Source organism: Fundulus heteroclitus, chromosome 3, assembly GCF_011125445.2.
Source record: "Fundulus heteroclitus isolate FHET01 chromosome 3, MU-UCD_Fhet_4.1, whole genome shotgun sequence".
Taxonomy (NCBI): Eukaryota; Metazoa; Chordata; class Actinopteri; order Cyprinodontiformes; family Fundulidae; genus Fundulus; species Fundulus heteroclitus.
This window is the reverse complement of record NC_046363.1, coordinates 33,854,457-33,875,798: the sequence shown is the minus strand read 5'-3', so window position 1 is coordinate 33,875,798 and position 21,342 is coordinate 33,854,457. Positions and strand designations below refer to the sequence as shown.

At 41.9% G+C, this 21,342-nt stretch overlaps 2 protein-coding genes across 2 annotated transcripts in view; both read right to left on the bottom strand.

The window, feature by feature from the left end:
* si:ch211-1i11.3 (mitogen-activated protein kinase kinase kinase 5) overlaps positions 1 to 10,879 on the bottom strand; it is a 30,352-nt gene extending 19,473 nt beyond the window's left edge. The window contains exons 1-11 of the mRNA XM_036135255.1: positions 10,163 to 10,879; positions 9,937 to 10,076; positions 8,639 to 8,826; positions 8,300 to 8,468; positions 7,909 to 8,015; positions 7,583 to 7,753; positions 3,962 to 4,074; positions 3,455 to 3,614; positions 3,200 to 3,350; positions 398 to 502; positions 60 to 109 (exon numbers count right to left, since the gene is read on the bottom strand). Of these exons, the coding sequence (XP_035991148.1) occupies positions 60 to 109; positions 398 to 502; positions 3,200 to 3,350; positions 3,455 to 3,614; positions 3,962 to 4,074; positions 7,583 to 7,753; positions 7,909 to 8,015; positions 8,300 to 8,468; positions 8,639 to 8,826; positions 9,937 to 10,076; positions 10,163 to 10,502 (1,694 nt within the window). The 5' untranslated portion in view covers positions 10,503 to 10,879. The remainder of the gene's footprint in view (positions 1 to 59; positions 110 to 397; positions 503 to 3,199; positions 3,351 to 3,454; positions 3,615 to 3,961; positions 4,075 to 7,582; positions 7,754 to 7,908; positions 8,016 to 8,299; positions 8,469 to 8,638; positions 8,827 to 9,936; positions 10,077 to 10,162) is intronic.
* A 3,967-nt stretch (positions 10,880 to 14,846) lies between these two features.
* Positions 14,847 to 21,335, bottom strand: snip1 (Smad nuclear interacting protein). The gene is made up of 4 exons (XM_012857994.3): positions 21,025 to 21,335; positions 19,063 to 19,192; positions 17,194 to 17,741; positions 14,847 to 15,761 (listed from the first exon to the last, which is right to left on the bottom strand). Exons 1-4 carry the CDS (start codon positions 21,183 to 21,185, stop codon positions 15,506 to 15,508), a joined length of 1,095 nt encoding a protein of 364 aa, XP_012713448.2. The 5' UTR covers positions 21,186 to 21,335; the 3' UTR covers positions 14,847 to 15,505.
* Between the last annotated feature and the right edge of the window lie 7 nt (positions 21,336 to 21,342).

Here is a 21,342-nt window from a genome sequence, read left to right as displayed (position 1 = left end):
CCCCCTGGCTACAACACATCCAGCGGAGAGGAGTTTGCACACGCCGCCTTCCTCCTTACCTCACCCCTCGGATTGCAGTTGCTGGGAAAGTCCACTGGTGTAAGCCTTTCTGCAGAATCGGCAGCAAAAAAAGGAAAAGATGAGAGAGAGAAAACAAACAAACAAACAAAAAAAAACAAGCTGGTTGGAGGAGGCCACAGGTTTAATTTGCACGAATGCGCAAATGGAAGAAAAAGAAAATAAAGAGCTGCGGGGGAAGAAGTCAGTCATGTTTTCCCTCATGTTTTTAGTCTACGAGCACACAGTCTTACCCTAAACTAATTAAACATCCCCTGGAACATTAATCATATGTACGCTGAAAGAAAAAGCCACACGCGGCAGCAGAGGGAGCACAAACCTTCAAAGGTGTGACGTATTTCAGCTGAACGGTGTGGTCCTCGTCCTCTTCGCTAACGCTCACAATCGACGGCTGGTAGACTTTACTAGGCTCCAGTATGAGCACCTGAAACAGAAATGCAAACTCAATGGACATTACGGGTTTCACAGACTTTGATTTCATGACAATCTCTGTTGTCTATTTATTGGATTCAAACCCCAGAGGTCCTTCCCACTCCGGGGTTTTTCCATACTTACATACTTCTTTTTTGTACAACTTCTGCAATGTTTGTGCAGCTTTTTTAGCTATTTAAATATCAAACATATTTAGTGGTTTTTTCAATCAGCATCGATGGCTGAAAAAACCTAGTTTTTTTTATTATTCCTAAAACCAGAGAATTTTAGGTCAAACATAGGCTTGTAGACGGCTGAAAAAAGGCTGAAGATCGGTTTCTCTTGAAACATATATGGTTGATCAGCCATCAAACTCATTTACAGATCTGTCAGGAGAAAGAAAAATATGCCTGAGGAGAAACTGATCATTTCCATGGTATCAAAAAGCCTACGTTTGGATAGAAATTATTGGATTTTAAGAAGGTTGAAATATATAGTTAGAAAAAAATCCCTTAGGAATCGATAAGAAAATCTCTTAAATCATGCAAACACCAAATGCTTTTGAATGCTCGTTGCTCCCCCTTACTTCCAGCTAAGGAAGCCATGCAAACATTTAATGGCTCACATGACAATGGGCTAGTAATGAATATTTCTTTTTTTTTTAACATATTTTACCATTTACTGATAAAATCCTAGTTTGCATTTTCTAATCCGGTTTCCCATCTGAAGCTGATGGAATCAGTGACTCGTCTGCCAGACTAAGCTCCAATAATCCACAGTTTTTGAAACTAAATCTTCCTCTCGCCACACCTTTAACAAATCATACATCATAGTGTAGAAACGTCTGTCTCCTTTTAGACAGTAACTTTCAAACAACAGTGTCTTAAGGAATTTGAATTGCATTCATCAGAAACAACAAAACCTCTCCACTGAGGTGGATGAGATTTTCTTCGGCTAACAATATTTTCTGATTGTAACATACAAACTGCTGTTAACATGGCTGATAGTGTAAGCTACATTTAACTCAAATGTTTTGTTCTTTTATCAACAGATTTACCCTCTTGGCTTTCAGTTTTTCTACTTTTTCTCTCACACGTTCAACGCCGATTAAACAGCTCTAAAACTACTTTCAACAGATTGGGCTAAGGTGGTCGGCCTGCTTTGATCACTTCTTCTTCTTCTTCTTCTTCTTCGCCAACAAGCATTTCTGCATCAGCCCAGTTTCTCCAACAGGCCATCCTACCAATTCTGCTCTCAGCATTCACAGTGCACTGCAAAAAAGGAACTAAAATTAAGTAATATTTTCTCAGAATTAGTGCATTTGTCCTTGATTTAAACAGGTAAATAAGATTATCTGTATCTTTTCCCCTAAAATAAGATAATTAGATATATTGTACTTGAAATAAGATGATGGTGATGAGTTGTTCCTATTTTAAGTGTAAAAATCTTATTCCATTAGCAGATAATTATATTTACCTGCTCAAATGAAGGGCAAATTCACTAATTTCAAGAAAATTTTAAATACTTTTAGTTCCCTTTTTGCAGTGTGTATTTTTTAGAGGAAATGCAATTTCTTTTCTAGTTAATTTGTTATGGATCTGAAGGGAGGTAGATGTCAGATTACTTCCAGAGGAAATCAACGTTTTCTTCTTTTTGTTTTCCAAATGTGATGCAGAAGCCTCTACGCTTACTGGCACTACCGTAGAGGTAGTGCCAGTAAGCTAAAGCGTTAACATAGCTGAATCGCTTATTGCAGCAGCAAAATCTCACAACAAATTGATGTACATTTTATGTAAATTGATTTAGTTATATTTAAAATATTTATTTTTAATCAATGCTGCAACACTTATTAACACATCTAATGTTAATAATTGTGAACCATTTCTGTGTTGATTAGGCCACATACTGTGGATCATCGTCCTGTTAAAAGATACCTTTTTAGTTTTGAAAAAAAAAGTTCACTGATCTTTTTTATCTCCTGGTATTTCAAAGAAGTTATGCTGTCATGAACTCTAAGGCTTCTCGAACTTTTAGAATAAAAACTAACCCACACCGTCTCCCATCCTCCACCATGCCTCACGGAAGACATCCAAGTGTCTCTTTATATAATAGTTTTTTTTTTACATATACTTGGTCTATATTGGCCAAAGCACACAGTTCCATTTAAAGTCCCAGCAGCGTTTAGCAAACTCTACATATTTATGTTTTTTTTCTTTAAAGCCTTCCATAGAACCTGCTGGAATGCAGATTGCTTCAAATTGTTGCCGACTTTGGTGACCCCAAAATCATTATTTTTTTCTAAAGTTCTGCAACAATGAGCTTCATATTTATTGCTCTTACAGTAAATCTGAACAGATTTTGGCCTATAGCTATAGTCTCAAAGCATTTTTTTGACTTAAGAAGATCAACACATGTCTGCCTTACTTTAAAATGCATGTTTTCTTGTCTTTCCCATTTTGAAGAGAAACTGACCTCTGTGCCACATCACATTTATAGCCCATTGGCTACTTATTAAAAGCCCTGATCTTAAAAAGTATAACTGAATCAAAAAGCTTTAGATATATTTTTAAATGTTACTAATGTTAAAGAATTAAAGGTTGGATTTTTCCAAATTCTCTGAAATTTGTTTTAAGATAGATTATACCACTGCAATAAAAGGTGAAATTATCTCATGGCTTTTTGCACTTCTTTGCCGATCTTATTCTCTTACTGGGCAGCGGTTTGTCGAGACGGTGGGTTTGCAGGACTGCAGGAGCAGCTCCATCCAGAAGTCAACAGTGTCCTGTTTGGGGGAGCGCACCTTAGGCTGCTTGGCAAACTGCCGATACAGGATGTACGTCTCCATGATGGAGGCCAGATACCTGAAAGAAACATGCAACGTTGATTGGTCCACATGGAGTTACAACTGAGAAGTTTGCTAAATGCTTAAACAAGCAGAGTGAGCTGAGCAATTTGTGTTCCTCACCAAACAGGGGCATTGAGTCTGTAGAGCTTCTCAGAAGCTTCTATGACCTTCCTGAACTCGTTAGCGAGGATGTTTGCTCCAACGTAGAAGCCTACATCCCAGTAGTCCATCATCTTCTCCAAACTGCCCTTTCGGCCAAGCAGCCTGCTTATGGTAACGCCTAAATGTTACACCAACGACACCAACCAAAGCGTATTACCAGCATATCAACAGCGGACATCCCTATGCACAGTTACAAGCTCACGTGTCATCCAAGGAGTCAGTGATTGCAATCAGAGTTCTGTGTAAACACTTCTGATTTCTTTATATTTGCTTGCACAAAGGCCAGAAATGTTGAAGCAATTCAAAAAGAAACAAACTATATACACCATTGTTTATAAATTATATCCTTTTTTTGTGATGTAGATACTTTGAGTCGTTTATCACGCCAAATGTGCATCAGAAAATAATAAAGTCCTGAAATCTCTAAACCTATGTTAAAGATGAGTATTTATTTATTTTTTGCACCTATCTTGCGCAGCTCAATAGAAGTCTCGAATTCGTGTCCAGCTGCCATCAGGAGGACCACACTGTTGATCCCAGAGTGGAGGGTTGGCTCTGCCTCAAAAGCTTTTCCATACCTAGGGGGGAAAAAAAAACATCAAATCTTTTCTAAAGTCAAACTGGAAGAGTAAATTATACTGGGAAGCAAAATTCAAACTCTAATTTGCATCTAATGGATTTTGTTTACAGGCGGAAATCAACAAAAGGAGAGGATTATTGTAGGTTTGCTTCAGGTAACTCAATACAAAAAGTGAAAAGGATATATTCACTAGATATAGATATAGATTACATGCAGTGTCATATTTGTCAAGTGGTTTTATTTTATTGGTTATGGATACAGCTAATGCCCACCATTCATTGTGTCTGAATTTGGGGGATTGAGGGATGCCGTCTGGACACGGTTTATGCTGCGTGAGTCCAGAGAAGGGCGAGACGCAGCATAAACCGTTTCCATCAGAAAAAAAACATTCAGAAACATTACATCAAAAACTAATAGATGTTTCCAAAAGCCGTAAGGGCTATGGCTCCCTGAGACGTTTGCGGTCGGTCACACGTTACAAACACACTACTGTCAATGCCTATTTGCGCACTAATTTCTCCGGGAACGTCTGGTTGCACAGCTCTGTAAACGAAGGCTTAAGAGTACTGCACATAATTTACTGCGGGTATGAGTGCATCATCGAGGGACTAATGGATGCAACGACACAGAAGTTCATACGGTTCAAAAAGGGACTGATAACAGACTTTTTGCACTCGGTACGAGTCTCATCAGACCCTAAAGGCTATTTGCACGCTTTGAGCTTCTCGGGAAGTGTGTTTGGTCATCGCCATCAACTGACTTCATTTATATACATAGAAAAGTGTGGAAATATTATGTCTGCTGTGTCTGCGTGTTATACGTTATCTATGTGCATCCTGGGCCGACGTCTGTCTCAAAAAAATGTCACCATTGGAAACACGAGGCGACAATAAAGATTTTTGATTTTTAGTGACCAGCCCTTCTTGTGGAGGGTGTTTATGACCAGGGGTGCACATAACATTTTGGATGAGTTACTCAGGTGAGTACCAGAAGATGGTGTTTGTTACTCACCCCATTTGTAGCGTGGTCTTATTAAGCTCAGTCTTCCTCACTGTCCTCCTCAGTGTTGCTCCCACTGTCCTCTGCTTCAGACTCCTGCGTGGTAAATGATGCTGCAGATGCACTTCCCTGTCCTTGGTTTAGCCTCCGATTAGCTGTCTCCATCCACAGGTCTACAGCTGGCTTTGGGTCAAATGTCTCTGTGGTCTGCCTTGACAGATGAATGTGCATCAGGGCTGAGAGACGAGCATGTGACAGACGAGATCTGTACTTGTTTTTTATTATGCTGAGATGCGAGAATCCCCTCTCACAAGCTGCACTGCTTAAAGGCAGTGTAAGGGATAGCTTAACCACCTTGTTGATGTTGGAGTAAGTAACTGGGTTACTTGTTTTTACAATTTGGACCAAGTCATACACAGATGAGGCCCCCAGGCGTTTTCCTGCCTGCTTTAAGCGCATCCATTCTGTCACAGTGGTGTCTTTATCAAGCTGCAAGGCAGCCTCATATTTCTTGAGAATACTGACAACTGTTGTGTTTCCAAAACTGTGGAGGTCTTTCATTTCCTCCGGCCATGTTGAAGGATCAAATACTAAAAAATGATCACATGACTTGAGGGAGTCATATCTGATTTCAAACTCTTCAATTAACCCCCTAAGTATGTGTGTCTTGTCTCTGTCAGCATCCACATTAGAAGCAGTGTGTTCCCTGTAGTGGCCTTCACCATCAAGCAGTAGTGTGAACTGTCCAATGGCTACCATGAGTTCATCTTTACATTCTCCAATGGTCAGCTTTTCCTTCTGAAAGTTAATGGATGTGGATTTCAAAATGTTTCCAATGTCAAGCATGTTCAACAGAAAGCACTGAAAACGCTCTGTGCAGATTTGTTGCAAATCGCTGTCATCACTGGTAGCCAGTTGGATTTTAATGGCTGGCAGTAGTCTTGATATTTTTAACAGTGTTTCATGCCTCCATGCAGACCATCTGATATTATGAAACTTACCCAGTTTCACAAAGGAGATCCCATTTTCTTCACACAGCTTCTTCAGTGCAGCATTTTTTTTTGCACCCCCTCTTTGTAAGTAAAACTGCAGCAGCTTGACCACAGTGCGATTAAATGCCTCACAGTAAGGAACGGTGCGATCGGCCGATTTTGCGCAATTCTCCAGTGTGTGCGCGGTGCACAAAATGTGCACAAGGGAGTCTCCGACTGCAGCAAGTTCCCTGAGCTTTGGCACAACGCCATTGTACATACCAACGTTGACAGCAGCCCCGTCTGTGCACACCGCGACCAACTTTGTTGTCCAGTTATCCAAGCCTGTGTCCTGGAAAAGTCTCACAAGTCCGTCTGTTATAGCCTGCGCGGTCCGGTCAGCACCCAGTTCAATAAGTCCGAGAAAGTCGGAGGTAAACTCTCCGTCGCTGGACACAGACACAATATAAACGATTTCCTGCTCAGTTTTTGTGATGTCCTCAGATCCATCAAAAGTCAGGCCCCAAAATTCAGCAGACTGCAGCTTAACTCTTAACTCCCCTGTGATGGTGTGAGCGATGCTCTGCATGATCCGTGTGCCGCCTTCACGTGAATGATATGCACCTCCGACATTTACTCCCAGCCGCTTCAGTAAGGGAATGTCCTCAGCAAAGGAAGACATAGGACGTGCATGTTTAGCTTTATGGAAGGCGAGGAGAAACATATTATGGAGAGCTTGCCGCTGTTCTTCATTCAGTTTATCTCGCCATCTGGCAAGTGGGCGACTGGACAGTTCTTGTCGGCTAGCTTGTTTATTAGCAATGGCTTGCACCACATTCATGTGCTCCTTGCTCTTTTCATGTTTGTCAAATAAAGGATGGTTGAAATTCTTTGAGCCTTTATAGAACGCACCTGTTTTGTCTGCTAGATTTGGGTGCGAGCGGCAAATCTTGCACCACATTTCAGTGCGCTCCTCGTCGGCTTCAAGCCACGGCACGTCCTGGAGCCACTTTTCTGAAAAAAGTCTTACTTCGGCTCGGGTCCAGTTAGGCGTTTCTTTGTTGGTGGCTGAACGCCAAAGAAGCTGCTTAATGTTTGTTGTTTTTTGGACATCTTCGACAGTAATTCAAAACAGGTGTTGATAAGCTGACGGTCAAGCAGTACGCAAATGCGCGTAGTAATATAATTGACGTTACGCGTTCCTGATTTGTGACGCGCATGCGTACCTGCGTACCAGTTATGTGCACCCCTGTTTATGACTCTCTTATGGACAACTGTCACGTCAGTACCTTTCCCTGTGATTCTATTGGCCATAAAATAAATCCCTGCTAATTAAAAAAGTCCTGTTTTAGGTCTAATGTAATAACCCCACCTTCTGAGTAACTGAATTTGGGGTTGAACTGTGAGCTATAATCTCCCAAATTACAAGAAAAACAGAAACCCTAACATGTATATCACTCTGTGTTGTAATAAATCTCTATATTAAATGAGTTTCATTTCTTTATGCTTATCCACAAACACAAAATCTCCATGTACCAGTAGCAGGCCTGATCTCTGCTGGATACGTCAGAGTAGCCCGAGCTCATGAACGTGTCTTTGTAGATCCGTCCACACAGGCAGTAGACGTCCGATGCCACCTTGTCCCCCGACTCCACGATCGGCAGGATTAGTTTCAGAGCCTTCGCCCGATCGCCGGGATGATTCCTCCTAGAAACGAGACAACGGGGTCATGTTTGCAGCCAGGCAGCTTTGTCCTTAGAGGATTGAACAAAGGAAACAAAAGCTCCGCGCGCAGAACACAACGAAACCCGTGGCTGAATTACAAATGTTTAATTACGTAGATCACACAAAGATGTGGGTACCTGTTTAAGGCAAATATGTAGTGAAACTGGATATTCTGATGCCTTGCAGCCTGACACATGGGCAGGTTGTTCAGAGTCTCCACCAGCTTGATCATGGCATCATAATCCTACAGAAAAATGAAATAAAACTATGAATGTTTTGTTTTTCTTTTGAATTGTAGAAGAAATTTTGACACTACGTGCTAAAAACATGTACTATTAACTAACTATTCAATAATAAACCTTTTTATATTTGAGAACACATGTATTTATGATCAGTTAAATCATTAAATTGATTAATAGATCTTCCTGAAAGAAATTGGTGACCCTACTCAAGCTTATTTAAAATCAACCAACGGCGTTTTCCACCATTTAATTCGGTCAGATGTGACACAACTGATAAAGCCATCACCTGAACATCTCTGTAGGACAACAACAGGTTCATGACTATGTCGGGCGTGAGCAGATCCACGCTATCCAGGCGACTCTGGATGCGGCTCAGCTCCTCGCTCAGGGCTTTCCCACTGAATCGCTCCCGCGCCATCCGGATCTCTTGCCTGAGCGACTCCCGGAAGTACTCGCTGTCGGCAGAAACACAAAGTAAGGCAGGCACCCTTCCACTGTTTCACAATCTTCCACGAACACGGCCAGGTGAAGTTTGAAGTTGGGAAAATGCGGGTTTGTGACAGGAAGGCCGCATGCGAGACGCGGCAAAAACGGGGGATTCGAAGCCCTGCGGCGCCTGACTGACCTGGACTGAATGTGCACGTTGTTCAGCAGGTGCACCAATCGCTCCACCAGCAGCGTGAGAAGGGGCTCCAGCTGTAGACTGGGCTGCATCAGCTCCTTGATGCAGGTCATCATGGCGGCATCGCAGGCGAACACTTTGCCCTGAGGTGACACCACGTATGGGATGAAGGTGTAACTCCCACACTGCTCCTAAACCAACAAAGCAGGCATCAGTGAACACTGAGAGAGAGAGAGAGAAGAGCGTTCATGGGGAACAAATTCATGTCTGCTCATGCCTGACGGCTTTTGATTGGAACATTTCTCACAAATTAAATCCAAGTCAGACATGGACAGAAGCCTTGATTGGATTGTGCGAAAGTTACAATCAACTAAACAGTCAAATATGAGATTATGGTGCTAAATAGTTCATTTAAAAACAAATAAAGTCATATTACAGATTTATTACATAATCACCCAAATTTAGTTTTCCATTAATTGTAGAATGATTTAGACCAATAGGACAACCATTTTATATGCAGAAGTGTTATGTTATGGCCTACGCAACAACAGCAAAGACTGCTGATTTGACTGTACACCGTACTATATCCAAGCTTTTTAATGGAAGGTTTGGTGGAAGGAAAAAAGTGTTGAGGGGGAAAAAAGGGAGCACAAGCAAAAGGGGAAACCGCAGCCTTCAGAGGATTGTGAAGCAAAGCCGAGACACTGATTTCATTTTACCACAGGACTCTGCCCACACGGCCAAAACTACCAATAGCAAGCTTAATGGCCACGTATTACTGAACTCGATTGGCCAAACTGCACTGATAATAAAATAGTTCCAGCTAAGTGTATAATACACCATACAGTACATGAACATACTTTTGTGCTCAGAAAGTGGACATTTTTGCATTAAAAATGGATTCTACTGGACTATTTTGGGCTTTAGTGTCTATAGACCATAAATGTAACGAACTTTGAAATACACCTTTTAAAGTTTTGAACTTAAATTAACTTCCTTGGGGTATTCTGATTTACTGGGATGCACCTGCACCCTTCAGCACACAGCCCAAAAAACACATCGGTAGACACAATGAACATAATTAGACCAAGCGTTGCCCAGTAAATACTAATATTAAATGTTCATTGTTATATGCACTTGCTTGGACTCACATTCATTATAACCTAATGACCATGCATCAATCATTCAGTGCGTCCTGGGCGTGTCTTGTCTGACAGCCAGCGGCTTTGTCATCCAGCGAGGTTACAGAACTGGTTACATTTTTACCCAGATTTCAAACAATTGACACGGACACGTGGTACCTTGAGAGACTGCAAATCACTGTCCTGCTTGTAACAATACAGGATGATGTTATTAGTCATGCTGAAGCTCTCTCTCACTCCCAGGTGGTAGAAAAGAGACGGCTGGCAGAAGGAGTCGCTCATCTCCACCACTGCTACATCTGCGTGATTTAACAGGGACGGTGAGTTTCACTGATCAGCATAATAACTTGGATCCCCCCCTCCAGGTCAGCGTGCCTGCACTTGCCTGCGTTGTAGAAACTATCCAGGATGTCTGTGGTTCCCGCAGACAGTTTATCGTATGAAATAGTTCTCAAAGAGGCGTGCGCGTCCGCGCAGGCTTCCTTCAAGCATTTCAGAGAGAGGTTCTCCTCCGTCTGCGGCACCGACGCGTCCTCGCTGACGATGTAAGCCACGGACACCGCTCTGGTCCGACTTCGCGGCGAAACGAGCTGTTTCCCGGAGCCGCCGCTGTTGGCTGTCAGCTCCAGCACCGAGTCCTGCCACAAACTTCCAGCGGACACCCACACCGGATCCTTCCTCCTCGCGTCGCGCAGGCTCATGCGCCTGCGCTCCGTCGTGTACATGTTGCTCCCGGTTGCGCCTGAAACTCAGTGCATGGCCCGGGATCGGAAGTTTTGGGGAGAATAAGTGAAGGCACGGTTGCCTGTTCCTGTGAATTCCCAGGTGCGCCGCAGCCTCCTCCGCTCGTCCCACATCCCGACAAACACTCCCAGCGTTCCTTCTCCACAGGATCCGCCCTCCTGCTCTGGTCTCCTCCCCTGCTCCTGATACCGAAACCATTCTAGGGCCTCATGTGGAAAGACTTACGTAGATTTGTATGGCTGACAGCCCGGTGTATGCTAAAGGGAAGGAAATTGCGTATGCACAAACAATTCAGGGACCACGTCCCACCTATGCGCACAGCCATAGTCTATGCGCGCAACGGCCCAGCAGGTCAATGGCTTGCGTACGCAGGTTTCTATAGTTTGTGGGCCATTTGGCGACACCTGGAGGATATTCAGTAAAACTCTCAAAAACAACTAGAAAACAATTAGATGATCGAGTAATTTATCCAAGTGTTGGTGAATGCATGAGTTGAGATTAAAACATGCTGAAAATTGTGGTTGTGTAAATGGGAAAAGAGAGTTTAGAGACACATCTTTTTATGCCAAAATGAAGACTGGTCCATCAGATGATTTAGCCTGTAGCTGAGACCCATCTTGCCTGATACCAAATGTTGCTGTAAAAGCCTCATCAACGAGGGAGAACGTTAATGTGAACAGATTTTTTTTCTTCATCCAATCAACTACGGCTTTTTGTGATGTTGCTCAATGACATGATAAGATTTATTCAAAAACATGCTTTGCATTGGAACTGATTGATGGATTGATTGCATCTTGGTGCATAAAAGGATTTACTTGTGCTAATGTTACCTGTATTGTTCTTATGCACCCCGGGCCTGTGAACCTGTGTGGGAGCTCACAGCCTCAATGTGCATCACGGGTTTCTTTGACGATATCATCTCATCTTTTTGGTTTAAGCTCTTGTCAGCTGTTAAACTGAGTGGCTTACTGCTTTTGTTGGTCAAACTAGAGGTTCAGAGCATTGTATCAAGCCCTTTAGGATCTCTCTGTTTATACTATGAGGTCAATCACGCACATAAAGTTGACATTACTGAGTGCACCCCTCCAATCCTTTACAATAAAAAAGTAAGTGGTGTGCGTAAATAACGGACGTCTGAATAGAGGCAGTTAGTTTACCCGCTATAGGAGCTCTAACTCACATTCACTCATTAAGTTATTCTTCTGGTGAGAAGACATCGCTTTAGTAAATCTAGGGCCTCATATGCAGTTACATGAATGTGCCACTTCAACCTGGCTTCATCCAAAATAAAAATGTCTAATGCTTATGCACAAATAAATCCAGATGTATGAAAGTGTGAGTGTGCAAACACATAGAACCAAGCGCATTTCCATCATCCATCTGAATCGAAGTAGGTTTGAGCGCACATGGGGGACAAACTTGCTAAAAAAATGAAATGAACACTGGATATCCGATGCTGATGAGGAATGTGTTGGAAACAAAAGGACTCCACATCATTTCATGAATATGAAAATTATCAACCCACAGAGAACTTAATCCGAAATTCCAGAGAAAGTGAAACTGAAAAACTGATGCAGCAGGTTGGTTAAATGTGTTGAGATGTCAGCAACTCCAAATGGTCCTCAGTAGTTTGTATGATATGCCAAATGGAGTGTTGTCTCCTCCCAGAGTCTGACCAGGGCACCACTGAGCTCATGGACACTCTGAGACACCTGGTGGCATCAGATGGACCTAAACATGATGCACCCGAGATGTTCTGTTGGATTGAGGTCAGGAGAGCATGGAGGCCAGTCAATTGTACCATGTCCTATACCCTCCAGAAAGTGCCTACTCTTTCATGAGGTCAGGCATTATCAGACACCAGGAGGAATCCAGGACCCAGTAGATCAGCGAAGGGTCTAACAATTAGTGGGATTAATTTCCACCGTTATGCTGATGACACTCAGCTATATTTACCCATAAATCCTGACGAATCCAATCCAATTGTCATCGCTGGACCAGAGTCCTTAAAAAATAAGCTTCTTAGTCAATCACTTAATCTGGATGGCAAAAAAAGTATAAACCTTGGTGTTATTTTTTTTTTTTTACCAAGAAATGTCATTTAAATCCCATTTTAAACAGGTTTCTATGGTTTCCTTTTTTCACCTCCGGAATATTGCCAAAATTAGAAATACTCTGTCCAGAGGTGATGCTGAAAAACTAGTCCATGCATTTCTTACTTCAAGGGTGGACTATTGTAATTCTTTACTATCAGGAAGTCCACAAAATGCAGTTCAAAGCCTTCAACTGATCCAAAATGCTGCAGCAAGAGTTCTGATGAAAATCAACAAGAGGGATCATATTTCTCCAATTTTAGCTTCCCTTCATTGGCTTCCTGTTAAATCAAGAATAGAATTTAAAATTCTCCTTCTAACGTATAAAGCCCTTAATAATCAAGCTCCATCATATATCAGAGCTCTGATTACCCCGTATGTTCCTAACAGAGCACTTCGCTCTCAGACTGCAGGTCTGCTGGTGGTTCCTAGAGTCTCTAAAAGTAGAATGGGAGGCAGATCCTTTAGCTATCAGGCTCCTCTCCTGTGGAACCAACTCCCAGTTTTGGTCCGTGAGGCAGACACCCTGTCTACTTTTAAGACTAGGCTTAAAAACTTTCCTTTTTGACAAAGCTTATAGTTAGAATGTCTTAGGTTACCCTAAGACACTATCTCTGTAGTTATGTGACTATAGGCTTAGGCTGCTGGAGGACATCAGGGTCTATTTTCTCCCTCTGCTCCTACTGTTCTCCAATTTGCATTGTTTATTTAAATTTTTGACTTTATGGTTGCTGTTTTTTTCCCTCTTCATAGTAGGTACATCTGGCCTGGCGTTTTGTTAGAACCAGGGGGGCAGATCCTCTGATTTGATTGAATTTGACTTTGGTAAAAGTCTAAATCTTGCACTAGAGTGTTAAATCGTTAATACTTTCAAAATTTGTTAAGTACATCTTATAAAGTTAGAGAATGACTGATATATTTGATAATTAAATGCTAGCTGCCCTCAGTTTAATATTTTTAAAGAGGCTGTTTTTGTTCTAAAGAAACAATAAAATCAAGATTGAACAGTTTTTAGTTGCATCTATATCCACTATTTCTTACGTAAAAAAATTTGTATGAGTTGGTAAAAATTTTATTTTAAAAGTCAGGTCAATTACTAAATACCACTGTGCATTCAACTAACTGCAACTACTTTTCTGCTGATACAAATAATTGCCTATTTTATTTTAGGCTCAATGTGCCTTTGATAAGGTCTATGTTAACATCTTCCATTTCTAAACTCTCCAACTGAATACATTTTATAAAGTTTAAATAAAGTTTAAGTATTATTGGATATTTTGACCTGTGGAATAGCAGAGGTTCATCCTTGGCTTGCTCTTGTTCTGTGTTTAGACTGCCTCTGATGCGCAATACTATAAACACACTATGTATTCTGTAATAATATATAGATCCCAGCAACTGTTGGAATCCCAAAGTTAGTCTGCTAAATGTTACACTAGGGCTGGGCGATATGGCTTGAAAATAAAATCTCAAATTTTATCATGCCAAATCCAATAAAAAACTATTTTTACCTCTACTTTTTGTTTTACAAAAAGAAATTAAAAAAAATATATATATATATATATAAAAATGTGCTTTTATTTCAAGCATGTTGTCTGGGAGTTGACCTGAATTCAAAGTGTAACTAAAAACAAGCTGTGATACATGCTTGTAAAACAAGATGGCGGCACTCCCATAGTAAACAATGAAAATATAGCAAGATGTTTGCTGCTAGTGGTATTACGCAATGAGCTAAGAACAGGCTTCACTTCTCTTGTGTAACTTCAAACTACCTTTAAAAATAATAAATAAGTAAATGAATAAATTAAAGTCTTGTGTTATGGTAAAAAAAAAAGTTTCCTCTTAATATATTTTCCTAAACTAATATTCAGCACTCTCTCTCACTATCATGGAAGCCCAATGAGTGTATTGGCAAAATAACATTTTCCAAAAATTAAATCTTAATGAATTGTTAACTCAAATTAATCGTTAGATTGATTTATCGCCCAGCCCTTCCAAACTTCTGAGAAACAGATATGTCAGGCCGCAGGAGACTAAAAGTAATGACTTTTAATACACCTAACACTAGTATCTGCCACAGTTTTAGAATCAAATAGAGGGCTTTTGACAACAGAGAAACCGCCGCATTAAACTTTATGCTCACTGAACTTCACACTTCTACTTTCAAATGCCTTCTTAACTAGTTAATGTTCAAGCACCCTTTTTCATTTATTCAACTAATCTTTATTCTTTAAAAAAAAAAAAAAAAAACAGGTATAAGAGAATTTACACACCAAGAAAGCCTACATTTTGAATGACTCTCAATGTATCACATGCATGTAAAGAACACAAACAAATTGGCCAACAAAACTCTTTAATCTAACGCTTTAGCTTTTATTTACAGTAAAAAAATTAACATTTACTATAAATGCATCTGACCTGGAAAAAAAAGAAAAGAAAAGAAATGGCAAGTCTAATGCACATTGCAGAGGTGCAAAGACACGCACATAAATATTTTTCCCCTGCGCTTGCTCTACAAAAGATGTCAAAGGAAAAATAAATGTAATCTGTGGGTCTTCTTTTTTAATCCTGTCAATAAGAAATCTTTATTTAAGAATGCAGGGGGCACACCGCAGTGACGTTTTTGTACCCTGACACGTTACATGAGATCGGTAAGATCAACCATGCATCACACAAACCTGAGAATAGGAGGTCTACTTTGAGACAACTGTGGCAGATTTAAGCAAGACGTCATTACTTACAGAATATGTACAACAATCCCACATCAGCATACTAATTCCTGCGATTACCAGTGTTGTAGGTCCATTTTCAGACAACAGCTCTGCATTTTTAAACAATTTTAATGATCTTGCCTGCATATATGTTGACAATAAGAGTATGCGGGAAATCTTTCACTCGTCGACTCCCTCGTCGTCTTCCTCTTCCTGCTTCACGTCCACCTCGCTCGTGTCCGAGAACTCGTGCAGCAGGACGTACTCGCGGCTGCTGAAGCCGAACTTGAGAACGTCCTTTTCTTTGAGCTCGTAGTAGCGCTGGGGCTCGATCCGCTGATTGTTCAGGTAGGTGCCGTTACCTGAACAAAGGTCGATTATGTAAGGCCTTACCCTGCGGCCGGTGGTGCCGTCTGCCCGGGTGTGCTCCACCAATCTGTAAGACACAGAACCGCAGACCTTTTAAACTCAATGGTAAAGATGAACAGGATCACAACGCAGGGCTAAAGTATTTGACAAAAAAACGTTGATGTTTTTAAAAAGATTTTGATATCGATATTCTGGCTTTCAATATCGATATACCTACCAACCCCTAGGGGGCGTTATTACAGCGCGCCATTACTGTTCACAACGATGAAGTTTTTGGTTTCTGTGATACGTTAAATGCATTGAACAAAATGCACTTTATTTTCCTGTTAATATATCAGTGTTCAATAAATTGAACATAAATATAATATTTGGCTGGTTTTGTTGATTAAATGACTGAGCATTAATTTGAATGTAATAAATATTGATATTAGAATTAAATCAAATCAAGCTGAGCTATATATCGGGAATCGTATCGTATCGGCTCATCCTAGATGATACACAGCCCTAATTAGGATATTGGTATTTGTTACATGTCTGCAGGACATGTTTGTGATGGTTTTCCTCTTGCTTCCTGTTTCCCCACAGGTTCAGTGCGCAGGCTGGTGCCAAGTGCCCTAATTGGCTCATGGACTGAGGAGCCAATCAAGACTCAAGACAGCCCTATATAAGGTGTTCATCTGAGGCCAGTTGGAGAGGCGATGTGTGCTGACAAACTAACACTTGTTGTGCTGCTCGGCTTTCTTTGTGTAGAGGTTTGTGGTGGGATTTTGGGGACTAGGTAACCTATACATTTCCACCATGTAGATTGATTTTTCTGTTAGATACACTAGGTAAGTAGGCTGGTGCCACCCATGTAAAGTTTTGTGAGCTTTTTGTTAGACTAGTAGGATTTTCTTTTTCTTTCTTTTTACATAGATTAGATGACAGGTAGGCCCTGTTTTGTTTTATTCATTTCCTTGATTTGGCACATCGTAATGGTTTCTTTTCTCTCCACAGTTTGTACAACCTTTCTGAGATTTTTTGCAATAAATCCCCTTATTTTTACACATTCACAAAGGATCCTGTCTCATAATTGTGGTTGCCGTGTTACCATCCTTCCTTTAGTTGGTGGGGGGCTGTAACACAAGTAGGGGCTCGTCCAGGAGCGATATTCCTGAGCTAAGTAATTTAAGTACATACACTCAAATTGTTGCAGTCAAGTTTATTTAAATTAGTTAAAATTTAAATAAACTGGTTTATTTAAAAAAATGGTTTATTCATTGCATCGAGTTCACAAATCAGCATTGACTCCTGGATGTGCATGTAGCAACGGAACAGGAGCTTGCATTGTGTCGTTGCCTTTGCAGCAATCCCTTATACAGGGCATGCATGAAGCGACAGTGGAGAGGAAAACTCCCCTTTCACAGGAAGAAAACCTCCAGCAGAACCAGAACCAGACTCAGTGTGAGCGACCATCTGCCACGACTGACTGAGGGTTGGAGAAGACAGGGCATACCCACCTGTACTGGAATACCGCGTGTTGCTTGGAGCAGGAGGGGTGGTCAATGGGGATGTCAGCGATTCTTCTCTGCCGCCCCAACAAATAGGCACTCTGTCTGTGGATGTACATCACAGGGAGCGGTTCGTCGTTCTTAAAGGGGTACAATCTCCAGCGGCGCTTGGGAATGCGAGCCTCGGGCGGCTCGTTGTACTTGATCACCACTCCCCGGAACGTGTTGGTGTCTTCCGTGAGCGCCCCCGACAGTTCGAAGTTGGGCTTCTCTTTCTCGGCTGGAGGAGCCCTGGAGTCGTCACTCCCGCCTTCAGACATCCCAAAATTCCCTTCCTCGTCCTCTTCCTCGTCACGCCGCTGACGATTTTCCCTGCGGCGCTCGTCGTGCTGCCGGCGCTCCTCTTGCTGAGAGCCCAGAGCGCCTCGCTCCCGGTTCCTGTCTCTGTTGCGTTCTCGGTCCCGCGACCTGTCCGATTCCCACCTGCTGCGTCTATCCTCCGACTGCTCGTTCCTTCGTCTCCGCTCGTCGCCACCTGCCTTATGTTCATCCTTTTCCTGTGGGGGTTTAAAAAGACAGCACTTACAAAGCAAATGGGAGATGTTGTAATATATTATCAAAAAAAGATTTAAAGCGTGATCCTAATGTGTTCTGGGACATTACACCGTTTGCTGCTTCTACTTCATGCCGATAGAATAAAGACACGTAACTTAAACAACATGATAGTCATGCAACTACAACACTTGCAGGTAGATAACTCTCTATGTTTGCAGCCTTAAAGATAAACACAAAGTAGTGCATAATTGTGTAGTGGCAGGAACACAAGACAGTTTAATTTTTTTTTATATATAACAAAAATCTAAAATTATGGTGTGCATTTCTATTCAGTCCCACCAGAGTCGATACTTTGTAGAACCACCTTCAGGAACAGCCATTTAGGCAGATTCTGAAACAATTTGGGGAAATCTTCGACAATTCCTCTTAGCAAAGTTGCCAAGCTCAGTGTGACTGAACAAAGAGCATCTGCAAACATCAACTTTAGTCTGAATTAGAATTAGGTGTGGGCTTTAACCAGGACTTTCTGCCGCATTAATATGCTTGGATCTAACCTATTCCCCTGTAGCTCTGCATATTCATGGTTGTCCTGCTGGAAGGTTGATCTCCACACCAGTCTCCAGTCTTTTCCAGCCTGTCTGTACCTCCCTGCATTTACACTGATGCGTCTTCTCATCAGACCGGACTAGCTTTCCTGCCCTTGCTGGGAAAAACAAAAATATCCCCGCAGCGGGACGGCGCCAGCTCCCTGCTTCATGACGGGGGGTTCAGGGTGATGTACAGCATGTTGTACGAAGGTCAGAAAGTTCAGATTTCATCTCATGTAACCGGTGCAACCATAACCGGTGTTCCCTCCATGATGCCGCCTGTCCACTAATGTTCTCTAACAAACATCCGAGGCTTTCAGAGATCCGCTGGATTCACTGACACTACATTACACAGAGGTGGACTCCATTTCCTGTTTATGTGAATTCTGAAGACCACTGGTTGGACTGAATTTTATTTGGAGGCTTCATATTAAAGGGTGTTAAATACTTACACATGCCACACTTTCAAGATTCTTATAAAAAAAAAAAAAAGTTCTGTAAACCGTAAATCGTTTATCCCACTTCAGTGATGCGCTCCTTTTTGTTGGTTTATCCCATCTATGAAATACTTTGGGGTTTGACCTTCCAACATGACACGGTGTGAAAAGTTCATGGGCGTGAACACTTTAGTGCACAATCCCAAATGTTAATAATGAACTTTAAATATTCGAGACTTTGTGGGTGTTACAGGTTTTCAACTGTGGCACTGCCCCGTTTAACTTCAAACCTAATTTACCCGCTTTATTTTGACGTCGCTGCCACGGTGAGGACTGCGACTTCTTCTGTTTCTGGGAGATCTGCTGCTTGTTCCCACGGGAGACGTTTCCCTTCTGTCTGGTGAGCGGTTCCTCGCCCTGGCTGGTGATCTGCGTGAAGTGCAAAACAGACTCTTGAGCAATTCCACAGAGATTTTAATACACGACTAAAAACAGTACAGTGTAAGTACAAGTTGGTGTGCGAAACCAAGATAAAATTTACCTCACAAGCTGACACGAACGTCAGCTTGTGAGGTAACCTTGGGAGAAAGTAGTTGGTAAAAGGTAGCTCAACGTGAAAGCAGCCATATAATGAGGGGAAATGATCTAAAGTAGAAACAATAATAAAAAAGTAGAAGGAGAGGTACCTCTTTATGTGTAAGACCAGAAGCCTCAGGTGATTTAAGTAATCCCTGGATTATCTCACTGAAATATTCTCTCACCCTAAAGGCCTTTACTGGCTAGCCACACTGTTGAGTGCTTCGACGCACGCGATGGACCATGGTGCCGCATAAACATCATGGTCTTCTTGAAAGATGCAGACTTTGTCATGAACCACTGCTTGAAGAAAGTGTCTTGTAAAATGAAGTGGCAGTCGGCTTGGGAGTTGAGTTTCAGTCCATCTTCAACCCGAAAAGGTCCAACTAGCTTATGTCTAATGACTCCAGCCCATTCCACAGTACCCTGCCTCCACTTTGCTGGCGTCTGATGCGAAGTGGAGCTCTGTACCGATCCAGCCACAGGCCCATCCACCTGCTCCATCACGACTCACTCTCATCTCATCAGTCCATAAACATTTGAAAAACCTCTTATATTTTTTGGCCCAGTCATGACGTTTTAACTTTAATTTGTTCAGTGGTGGTCGGGTTTCAGCCAGCCTACCTCCAGGTAGGTTGCAGTTCTGGAGTATGACAACACTGCAGGATAACGGTTACCTGGTACCTTCACGTTTGAGTATTCTCAAATCTTTGACAGATATTTTGAGTCTTTTTTTGCCCTCAACACGTTTCTTGCGACCCTGCTGAACGTTTGCAGCAAACCGTTTGATGGTTCTGTGATCACGTCCGAATACCCCGGCAATTTCAAGAGCCCTGCATCCCTCTGAAAAGTCCAAAATTGTAAAAAAAAAAAAATACTTTCAGAGTAACTTAAATCTCTTTTCTGGAAAAGCTGCTGCCTAATAATTAGCACACCTTGATAAAGGGTGTTGATCTCTTTGGGCCCCATCCTCCCTCATTACACAAACACACATCAGCTGATTTGCTTAAATCCAATAAGCGTTCAAGTTTATACTGCTTGGAGTTGGAAAATATGCATATAAATGATATGGTGCAAAATGTAACTTGCCTAATAATTGTGCACAAAATCTACCTGCTGGCATTTTACTGTCTCAAGAAATGCCCATATGCTCTTTACTGCATTGATGCATCAAAACATTAATTTTAAGTATTTGGTTCGGTGTCTAAACAGTTCCAGAGCCAGAGGAGCTTGAATAACCAGGTGTTATGATGGTTTAAATGACTGCATAGTAATCATAAATGAACATTTCATGTACGTGCTTCTGAAGAAAAGATTTGTAGATTGAATCCTTACGCCTTCAAACACTGTGATTGACTGTTGCTCAACAAGCTGCAGCACACAGTGTAGCAACAGGTAACGCACAGAAGTGACGTTTGATCGTTCGCTACATTTCTGTAAGCAACTATTAAAAGATTCGGTGTTATTGGTCCGTGATCAAGGTGGCAGGGTTCATTAATTACTAATCACTAAACATCAATATGCCGTTTCATGAGCGCAGCACCAGCATCTTTGCGCTGATGGGTCCGGACCGATCACCTCAGTTAAATGATAGCTTACAAAGTACAGGGGCAATTTGTTCTTCTGATCCAGCCGACACATACACACACACACTGTGGGGTAATATAAAGCCGTATTTCACGTACCTGCTCGCTCTTCTCCTCGGTGGGCTCGAGGTTCCGCTGGATCTGGACCTCGAGCGGCGTGATCTCTGTGGCCTACTGGGGCTCAGCTTCTCCTGTTTTATCTTTACTGTGGTCTCCCGCGTGGGAGATTCCCTTCTTCGGTGTCGTCTCTCTTTGGTCATTGTTTTATTAATTTTTTTAGAGAAAAATAAACGTGACAGTCCGTGTTTAACGCAACTAAATGTACATCTCTGCGCAGAAGAGATACACAAAACTAAAAAAACTGCCTTACTAAACTTCTCGTATTGCGTCGTAACCACAACTTCCGGTTCCTGTGGG